The sequence below is a fragment of the Neovison vison genome, chromosome 4 (assembly GCF_020171115.1).
Source record: "Neovison vison isolate M4711 chromosome 4, ASM_NN_V1, whole genome shotgun sequence".
In the NCBI taxonomy this organism is placed as follows: Eukaryota; Metazoa; Chordata; class Mammalia; order Carnivora; family Mustelidae; genus Neogale; species Neogale vison.
Window position 1 is genome coordinate 137,707,579 of NC_058094.1, and position 9,760 is coordinate 137,717,338.

A 9,760-nucleotide genomic window follows, 5' to 3' on the forward strand; every position below is an offset into this window, starting at 1 on the left:
TTGTGTGCCAGGAGGGCAGGCTGCTGTTGGAGAGGGAAGAGACCTGCCTGAGGCACCTTCCTCCCCAAGCCCTGTGCCCACCATCTGGGACAGGAGGCCTCCAGGGAGAGAAGAGGAAGGATGGGGTGGGAACAGGGTTGCACTTGGCCTGTTGCCCCTGTTCATCTGAGCATGGGCCAAACCAGCTGCAGCAGAAGGAATCCAACATGTAGTGCCTGGAGATGAGAGAGACACTCCATACTGTCGGGACGTCTGCTTTCCCAAACTGATCTACACAATCAAAACAGTCCCGGTGTTGGAAAAGGTTTGGCTGGTGTGATTTTTGTTTTCATTGTGTTAGATATGGTTACAAAGTCAGCTTCCAGAAGTCCTTCTTACAAACTGCCAGCTCCCGCACGCCGACAGGTGCACCGGTCAAACAATCTGGTTCGAGTTTCGAGTAGGGGTCTTCTGCGAAATTCCTACCGTGCTCTTGCCAATTTTTCCATTAGATCATCGTCTTTTTCTTATTTATCTGTGGACAGTTTCACAATTACAGGAATTAGACAATTCCCAAATACACGACACTCACTTTCCCCCCTGCCGGCCTTTTAATTAATTCTCATGGCATTCTCAATTTCAGTATGGTCAAATTTACTATTCTTTTCTCCCCCTTCCCTAGGTTTATTGTGATAGACATTAGTCGACTTTCCAGGACCTTTTTTGTTTGCTTTTTAGATTTGGACGTTTTATGCATCTGGATTTCATTTTGGTGTTAAGGAGTGACGGAGGAAGCCAACTTCTATTTTTCCAAATGGCCGGCCAAGGGTACCAAGGCCGGGGGGCGGAAACACCTTCCTGGGTCCGAAACCCCTCGACCGCACGTTCCGACCTCGCGCCCCGTAGCGCCCCGCCCTGCGCGTCCAGCCCCCGCCGCGCTCTCCACCCCACCCCGTACGCCCCACCCCCACGCCCCGCTCTCCCCGCCCCCACGCTCCCGAGCTCCCAGAGCCCTAATCCTAACCCTACCGGCCCCCGCCGCGCATCCCGCCCCCGCCGCTCCCCGCCGGCCTCTCCCGCCGAGCCCTACCTACAGCGCGTCCCCTCGCCCCGCCCCGCCCCGGCGCTCCGCGGCCCCCATCACTCCACTCCACTCCACCCCTGCGCTCCGCAGCCCCGCCCCCGGCTCCGCTCTCCGCGGCTCCACCTTCGCGCTCGCCCCGCCCCGCCCCGCCCTTCCCGGGCCCGCCCCCCGCACCCGCGCTCTCCCGGTCCCTTGGCGGTTTTTTACATAAAAGGCGTGGCCTCTGGTGCTATTTGCATGGAGACCCGGCAGCGGGCGCAAACGCTCGGCGGTGGTGCCGGAGGCGCCCCGAGCCGCCCGAGGTGTGCGGGGCGCGGCCCGCTCGCTCGCTCCGCCGGGTGCCACGTCCCCCGCCAGCCCGCCTCGGGCACCTTTCTTCCGGCTTCCGCGCACCTCTTCCTGGCGGCGGCCCGCGCGGAGCCAGGATGCTACCGCGGCGGCGGCGAGCGCGGACCGGCTCCCCCGGCGGCCCGGCCCGCCCCGGCCCCGCCCGCCCCTGCCCTCCGCGCTTCCCCGGGGTCGCCATCCACCTGGCCGAGCCGCGCATGGGCCGCAGCCGCCGCGCCTTCCTCACGCGCCTGGCGCTCTCTAAGGGCTTCCGGGTCCTGGACGCTTACAGGTGCGCGGTCGCGGAGAAGCCTGCTGCCCGGGGCCGCCCTGGGGCGCCTGCTCGCGGCGCCTTCGTGGTTGGAGGGCGCCTGCACCAGGGGCGCGGGGCGGGTGCTGCGCCCTCAGGGCACCGAGGGACGGCTGTGCGCGTATGGCCCGACCAGCACGGCCCGCGGACGCTGCTGCGTGGTGGGAGCCCTCATGTCGGTGCTCAGACTTCGCCGCGGACCAGCCACTTTCACGAGCCGCGTTTCTTTTCAGCGGAGGACGTTAAGGTCTAAACCGACTCACCTGGCAGTGAAGGGGCCCGCGGTTTCGGATTCCAGTTGACCACGGCTCTTGGTGCTTTCCTGGCTTTCCCCGAATATCCTCTCCGCAGCGGGTGCTCGTGGTTAGGGCCAGGAGTGCTCTGTGGGACACGCAGAGGGCGTGTGCCTGGGGCTCTGGAAGGAGCCAGAGGGCCGTTTGGGGTGGTTGAGGGTATCCCCGGCTCACCGCCTTATGCCCTGGGCGAGTGCGTCTTGCCCTGTTAGCCAGGCCGACCTCGCCGCTCAGGCAGAGACAGCGACGCGAGGCTCCGAGATCAGCAAAAATCCTGGGCTGGGTGCGGAGACACTGCTGCGATTAAGGAAATGGGTCCCCGTAGGTTTGAAGTTGACAGAGCAAGCAAACCAGGGGCCAGTCCCCCAGCAGCTTTTGTTCTGGTTTGTTTTGAAGTGATGTAACCTTTCCCAGTGGTTAGACCCGCTCAGAGGAGTTTAGTGTGCGGAGGGCTAAGCCTCTAAGCCCTTTGGTTTATGAGTTTGTTTAATCTTTGCAACAACCCTAGGTGGTAGTCACGTTGTTAACGGCTTTAAAGAGGAGGAAATCAGGGCACAGAGAAGTGAGATGCAGTGTGTGTGGCAGAGCTGGGGTTCAGACCCAAGCAGCTTGGGTTCAGCAGAGGGAGAGGCTCAGGGCCTGGCCTTCATTCTCAGGGGCCCAGGGAAAGGATGGATGAGTGGACAGAAACTTGGGCTGGGCCACAGCTCTGTGGGTGGTGGGGTGGCAGATGGTGGCGAGGAGGGGCTTTCTGAGGAGGTTGTTGGAAGCAGGAACAAGTGCTTGCCAGACGGAGGGGACTGTGAGCCAAGGCGGAGCAAGGCAGGAAGGACCTCTGGGCGTCAGCTTTGTCCCCTCTCTCTGCCCAGCTCCGAGGTGACGCATGTGGTAATGGAACAGACCTCGGTAGAGGAGGCCAGGTGCTGGCAGGAGCGTAGGGCGGCGGCCTCTCCTCCAGAGGGCACCTGCCCGGCGCTGCTGGACATCAGCTGGTTCACGGAAAGCATGGCGGCTGGACAGCCTGTGCCCGTGGAGCCTCGGCACCGTCTGGAGGTGAGCTGGGTGGCCTGGCCTGGGGCCACCGAGGAATGCTGGTGCAGGCTGTGGCTCAGAGGGGACAGGTGACCTGTCAGCAGCACCGCCGGGCCGACAGTTGAGGGGGACAGTGGGGCTCAGTGCAGACCACCAGGGGCCCTGGGAGGCCAGGCCTTCCCAGCTCCTGCTCTCACAATTGCTATGAGCTCTTGCGGTCTAGTCATTTCGAGCATCTTCAGGCCTTTCTTGCTCAAGTATTGAGATGGTTAGTCCCAGTCAGATGACCCGAGGACTCCTGGATGGGTCCGTGGCTGCTGCCCTGTGCAGTGTTTCCTGGGGGATGCAGGTGTGTGTGGGCTCAGAGTCGGGCGTCCTAAGTTGAGACCTGGGCCCTGCCTGTGGGCCATGAGCTGCCATCCCTGTCTGTGAGGGGGACGAAGAGCACTGGTAGCCCACTTGACCGAGAGGGCTTCAGGAGGTGGAGCACTCACCAGGTGCGGTGACAGGAAGCGTAGCCCCTGAGAGCCCGCAGTGGCCGTGCCTGCCACTGTGGTGGGTGAGGAGCCCCTCCTCAGCCTGCTCTGCCCTCCTGTCCTTGTTGGGATGGGGCTCCAGGGTCTGCCTGGCCCCGGGAGCCCTCAGCCTCCTCATGGCCTCTGTATCACCCGTCCCCAGGCGGCTGTGCCCGGGAAAGGGCCGCCCGGCCCCGTGAGGGTGCCACCCTACGCCTGCCAGCGCCCCACGCCGCTCACACACCCCAACACCAGCCTCTCGGTGAGCCCTGGGTTCCCAGCCTCCCCGGGGTGGGGCCAGACCTGCTCCCAGGAGCCCTGCTACTGTGCCCTATCCCAGCTTGGGGACAGGTGGGTGGGAGCTGGAGGATGGGGAGCTGGGCTCCCTCCCCCCTCACCAAGGGCCTCTCCCGGCAGGAGGCTCTGGAGGTGCTTGCGGAGGCCGCAGGCTTTGAGGGCAGTGAGGGCCGCTTCCTCTCCTTCCGCAGAGCCGCCGCGGTGCTCAAGGCCCTTCCGAGCCAGGTCACGGCCCCGAGCCAGCTGCAGGGGCTGCCCAACTTTGGAGAACACTCCTGCAGGGTCGTCCAGGTGGGTGCTCCACACGCTCAGCCTGGTGGAGTCGGGCGTGCGGGCAGGTGGGTGAGGTGGCCTGGAGACTGTGAGCGCGGGGGTTGGGGACTCAGGGAAGCTGTGCAGGCCAGCTTCTGGTCCTGGGCAAGCCGCTCTCTACTCACGTTCCTCGTCTGTAAATGGGGCCACACTGTGGGGCTGGGAGGGGCCGGACAGGGCTGGTAGCTGGCATCGCCAGCAGTGGCCTGCTGTCTGGGAGCCCTTGACTTGGAGCACCCCCTTTTAACATACAGAGTATGTAAGAACCCAAAATGTTAGGTCCTTCGCGTGTCCTGTGAAGTGAGCCATCTAAGGGGTACACTTGCCCCTGGGAGAACATGTGGGGACCAGACGTACTTTTGAACTCAGTTAAGCTTTTATGCAAAGTCCTGTTGAATATGTCCCCCGTGTTTGGAAAAGCCATGGTTTACGTATCTTGGGACCTGTCATTCATCTGAAAGGTGGCCCGTGTTCCCTGGACCGAGAGCCATGAAGCCAGGAGCACTAATGCCTCCCCAGGCGTGGTCTGTATTTCCAAGTTGGTCCTGATCGGATGAAGCTGCCTTGCTGAGTGTTGGGGTTCCGCCTGGTCCTTGTGCCCCGCCCTTGTCTCCAGTTGGGCTGAGCCTTTTGCTTGGTCCCCCAGGAGCTGCTGGAACATGGGGTGTGTGAGGAGGTGGAGAGGGTCCGGCGGTCAGAGCGGTACCAGACCATGAAGGTACGTGCAGGGTGGACCCCAGCAGGGGCTTGGAGCCCTTCTGGGGAGCACAGAATGGCTCCATCCGTGGACGGGAAGCGAGCAGGGCGCCCACCTCAGAGGAGGTGTCACAGAGGCGGCGGCAGCTGGCTGACACCTGATGTGCATGAGGCAGCCAGGTTGAGCGGGGCGAGGGCAAGCTCGTGCTGAGCGCAGGGCAGTGCATTCATCACTCGGCAGTGCCTGTTCTCATCGGACCGTCAGTGGGACAGTGCCCAGTGTGCCGTGTCCACCGGCATCTTGAACGGAGCGTGCTTGACGAAACTAACTTCCTCCCGGAGCCAACTCTACAGCCTTCCCCTCCTCGCATGGTCTCCCTCTTTATGATCTCGCCTGTCGCCCTGCCTGTGTCCATAGCACACCTGCCCCTGTTCCTCCCGCCTCCGACAGGATGTGCCCAAGCTCTTGTGGCCGCCTCTGTCTCACTGCTCTGACACCCCTCCCATCAGCGACCAGCTGGGGCAGGGGGCTTCCCTGACAGGGTGGGCCGTTGGTGCTCTGGGGGTGGCCCTGAATGTGCTAGGGGCCGACGGAGGGCTTCAGAGAGGGAGAGGAGCCATGTGTGAAGGATGGAGGGTCCTAGGTGAGCGCCCAGCAGAGAGGTGGGTCAACAACCAGAAGTTCATTGTTTAAGCAACATGGTTGGGTGGTTCTGAGCGTTTTTTCTGTCGGCACTCGGACTCTTGGTTCAGGGAGTCGAGGGAAGGAAGGACCGCCAGCATAGCCTGAGAGGGGCAGGGCTGTAGCCAGAGGAAGCAGGGCTCGGGGACCCAAGGCCACCAGAGTCATCCTCCTTTCCGCGCACTGGCCCACTTGCCAGCTGAGACGCGGCCACAGAAGCTCCTGTTCCATGGGTTACAGCCGCTGCCATGGCACAGGCCTGACCTTCTGTTTTATTTCCAAAAATTGCCAGAGAGGGGATTGGCTAGAGCAGGTGCCTATCTCCGACCAGTGAGCTGTGGTCAGGAAGGAAAGAGTGACTTGCTAGGGCTGGGGTCCAGGCCCCCCACCCATGTGGGAAGCCCCTGTGGTGTTAGCTGCCCCCAACGAGAGGTTGGCCCCCATGCTGTATTTCCTTGTGGCCAGGTAGTGACTCCTGCTTGGTGTGGTTCCCAGTGGCAGGAGGCTGTGGCCATGACTGGTGTGTGGTGCTGGACCTGCATGGGCCCTGGGGAGAAAGGTTGCCAGAGCAGGGGCCCTTGGAGGGAGGTGCAGCGGGGTCTGTCTGGGCTGTTCCCTGTGCAGGCCAGCCTAGGGGTTTGAATCCTGCCTGTGTGTGCACCGTGTGGCCTTGGGAAGGCTGCTGGAACCAGACAGCCGGGAGTGGCCACGGGGCAGCCCAGCCAGTGCTGCCCTTGCCAACGGTCGTGGCCGTCTGTGTTTTCTGTCAGGGCTTTGCTCCTGACCACACTGTGCTCATCTCCCAAACAGCTTTTCACCGGGATCTTCGGGGTTGGGGTAAAGACTGCTGACCGCTGGTACCGGGACGGGCTGCGGACCCTGGACAGCCTCCACAAACAGCTCCAAAGGCTGACCCAGCAGCAGAGAGCAGGTAAGCCTCTGAGAAGGGCAGGACCCTGGGCTGCCCGCACCTGGAGCCCTCAGCACCAGCCCACGGCGCATGCTGGGGGCTTCCTGGACGGTAGGGTGTGGGGTCAGTGCATGGAGGTCCCGGGGCAGGCAGGCCTCTCTGTTTGGTGGGGTGGAATCTGGATCCATTGCAGCCCATCCACAGCAAACAGCGATGGTGACAGTGACTGCTGTGACGTCCGCGCCTCCTGGCTGGACCAGGAAGGGGAGGCTGGGTTTCAGTGGCCAGTGCCCTGTGAGCAGCTTGCTGGCACGGGGCTGGTGTCCTGGCATGCTGGCAGATGACATGGGGACCTGTTGTGGCAGGAGTGGCTCAGGTCAGGGCCTGTGATGGCAGGGGGCCCTGTGCCGTGGAATGAGTGTGAGCTTGAGAGTGGGTCAGGCCTGGGCTGGATCCTGCCTTGGCCCCTAGCTGGTGACCTGGGACTTGAATTCTTTGAGCCTCCGTTACATTGTCTATGAAGCGTGTGGTTCTGTGAGCAGCTCTGTGTGAGGCCAGTGGGTTGCAGGGCTTAGACGCTCTCTCCTCCCCACGTGGCTGGGGTTGGGAGCCCTGGCCGAAGTGGTTCCGCAGCCTGGCACCCACCGCATCTTGGAATATTTCCCCTGGGCTGGGGGGGGGCCTGTATAGGGGACCCCATGCCATGAGACCCAGGGAATCACATGTCTGTGACAGAGGAGCTGTTACTGCTGGTGCCACTCGGCTGCTCGGCCCCCATGATGTTTTCAGGAACCCCCTACTGAGAGTCTGTGCCCCCAGGTGTCGTTGCTGCCCTCTGAAACCTCTCCTGACTGTGCAGGAGGTAGCAGTGCCCCCGTGGGTGCCGAGATGGGCCAGGGCTCCAGTGAAGGGGTTCTGCCTCTTTCACGTCCTTATCACCTCTGGCCCATTTTATGGAGAGGAAAACTGAGGCCTCAAGGGGCAGGGTCTGCATCATGAGGGCATCCACACCAGCACCCTGATGGGACGGACAGTCATTGCCATGGTGGGGAGTGGGTGGGGCACATGGGGACTTCTGCCCTTTCGTGTATCTGCCCACGGATCTACGGTTTCCTCTACCTCAAAGTGAGGAGGGTCCGGTGGAGAGTGCAACCGGTGGGGCGGGAACGGTCAGGGGCCCGTGCTTCTGCAGGACTCCAGCACTACCGTGAGCTGAGCGTCCCGGTGCAGCGGCCAGAAGCCGAGGCCCTGCAGCAGGAGGTGGAGGCTGCTGCGGTGGACATCCTGCCCGGGGCCACTGTGACACTGGTGGGCGGCTTCCGGAGGTGAGGGGGTCTGACGGCCCTTGGGGAAGGCACGGAGCAGGCCTTGATCCTGGGACCAGGGAGTGCATGACTGCCACAGCCCTGCGTGGCCCGAGTCAGACAGGTTGATGGTGCCCCCGTAGGGGTAAGTTGCACGGCCACGACGTGGACTTGCTGCTCAGCCATCCCCAGGAGGGCCTGGTGGCAGGGCTCCTGCCCCATGTGATGCGCCGCCTGGAGAGGCAGGTGAGGGGCTCGGACTGCCTGGGCTGGGAGGACTGTGGGACCCGGGTTTCTGCCCTGGCCCTGCCCCGCAGCTGCGGCCACACCTGCTCGGCCCGCAGGGCCTTGTCCTGTACCACCAGCACCACCACGGCCACCCCGAAGATGCCGCGCGCCGGACCCGGCACAGCCACACCATGGACGCCTTTGAGAGGAGTTTCTGCATTTTCTGCCTGCCACATTCCCCAGGGGCCGAAGCAGGGGGCGCCCATAGGCGGGCCGTGCGCGTGGACCTGGTGGCGGTCCCTGTCAGCCAGCTCCCCTTCGCCCTGCTTGGCTGGACGGGCTCTAAGGTAGGCGCGTGCTGTGGGGGCCGGGCCAGGGGCTGCAGGGGGTCGCGGCCCTGCCACAACCCTACTCTCCCCAGCATTTTGAGCGGGAGCTGCGCCGCTTCAGCCGGAAGGAGAGAGGGCTGTGCCTGAACAGCCATGGGCTCTTTGACCCCGAGCAGGTGTGTCGCTGGGGGGACGCCTGGGGGAGGAACCTTGGGCTGGCCTTGGGCTGCCCGACCGCAAGCCCTCCCCACACCCTTCCTGAGGAAGCCCGAGGAGGCCGTGGGCGGGGGGAGCGCTCCCAGGCCATGACGCCCGCACTCTTGCTATAGAAGATGCTGCTCCGTGTGGCCTCCGAGGAAGACATATTCAGGCACCTGGGCCTCGAGTACCTTCCTCCAGAGCAGAGAAACGCCTGAACCTGCCTGCCCGGCCCACTCAGCGCTGGTGAGCCAGGCCCCGTGGGCTCCGGGAGAAGCTGCGCTGCTGCCCCAAGCCCTCGCCCCTGCCGACCCCTGACCGGAGCCCCACCGTGCAGGGCGCTTCTCGCCCCCTCCCCAACTTCCAGTCCAGGATCTAATGAAATGAGCATGTTGTCCAAACCAAGCTCTGTGTTCTGAGCGTGCTGCTGTGACGGGGGAGCATGGGGCACCTGGCCCCCATCGGCTATGGGGTAATGGTTGGGGGTTGGGGACAGGGGCCACCATGGCAGGGTGCCACTGGGCCAGTGAGAACATGACTGGCGCTGTCTCCCTGGTGGGGCGGTTGCGGAGCCCGAGGTGGTGGATGGCGGTCTCCCAGGGCTCCGGGGGATGAGGGCCTGGAGCACCCCCCACCCCGAGAGTCCGCCAGCATCTGGAGAGGGACAGGACGCAGAGCTGGAGCTAGGGTGGGTGGGGCAGAGACTTTCGGGTGCTGACTCCCACCTCTCAAGCAGGCGTCCCAGCTCTGCCTTTGCTCTTCCAAGCTCTGTCCTCGGGCCTTTAACAGCAGGTCGGTCAGCGTCCCCCCTCATTCTTCACATTCTACAGCTCCCCTCCTCTGCACACTCCTCCGCTCTGACCGAGCCGCACACGCCCGTGGGGCCATCATGGAGGGGCACTGAGTGTGCGGAGTCCCCTGCTCGGCCCTCGGGCCTGCTCCTGCTCCAGTGCCCTCGCTGCTGGACTGTCCACTCAGAACACTGTCCTGACGCACATGTCTCTGTCAGGTTAGGACTCCCCGGACCACTCTCTGGAATAAAAAATATTTTTTAAAGTAACTTGCAGTAATCTTGACTCTTTTTGGTGTACGGTTTGACGACTTATAACGTGTAGACACGTCCACCTCCACCAGGCCAGCCTTGAAATAAAACAGCCAGTGGTTGAACCAGCAAAATGGGAACGGCAGAGGAGCCGCAGTCAGAACAGGACCAGGAGGAGGAGGTTGGGAGGGGCTGCTCTGTGCGAGTCCGGTGGATCGGGGG

General features: G+C 63.2%; 1 protein-coding gene across 7 annotated transcripts; it reads left to right on the forward strand.

The window, feature by feature from the left end:
* Window positions 1-1,324: 1,324 nt before the first annotated feature.
* Window positions 1,325-9,556, forward strand: POLM (DNA polymerase mu). 7 transcript variants are annotated; one of them, XM_044245762.1, is made up of 12 exons: window positions 1,325-1,682; window positions 2,863-3,046; window positions 3,704-3,802; window positions 3,958-4,128; window positions 4,796-4,867; window positions 6,338-6,458; window positions 7,630-7,762; window positions 7,885-7,987; window positions 8,086-8,316; window positions 8,391-8,474; window positions 8,628-8,968; window positions 9,327-9,556. In XM_044245762.1, exons 1-11 carry the CDS (start codon window positions 1,489-1,491, stop codon window positions 8,712-8,714), a joined length of 1,479 nt encoding a protein of 492 aa, XP_044101697.1. In that variant the 5' UTR covers window positions 1,325-1,488; the 3' UTR covers window positions 8,715-8,968; window positions 9,327-9,556. The 7 variants fall into 7 exon arrangements, with proteins under 7 accessions (XP_044101697.1, XP_044101693.1, XP_044101699.1 ...); XM_044245758.1 differs by having other exon boundaries at window positions 1,615-1,682; window positions 1,934-3,046; XM_044245764.1 differs by lacking the exon at window positions 1,325-1,682 and adding an exon at window positions 1,694-2,063.
* The last annotated feature ends 204 nt before the right edge of the window (window positions 9,557-9,760 follow it).

Excerpts from the sequence above, each read along its gene's own strand:
- POLM (XM_044245758.1), top strand. The coding sequence starts at position 2,561 with ATGCAGTGTGTGTGGCAGAGCTGGGGTTCAGACCCAAGCAGCTTGGGT. Across the intron at positions 3,803-3,957 it reads ACCCCAACACCAGCCTCTCG|GAGGCTCTGGAGGTGCTTGC; the intron begins GTGAGCCCTGGG and ends CTCTCCCGGCAG. Across the intron at positions 7,763-7,884 it reads CTGGTGGGCGGCTTCCGGAG|GGGTAAGTTGCACGGCCACG; the intron begins GTGAGGGGGTCT and ends GTGCCCCCGTAG.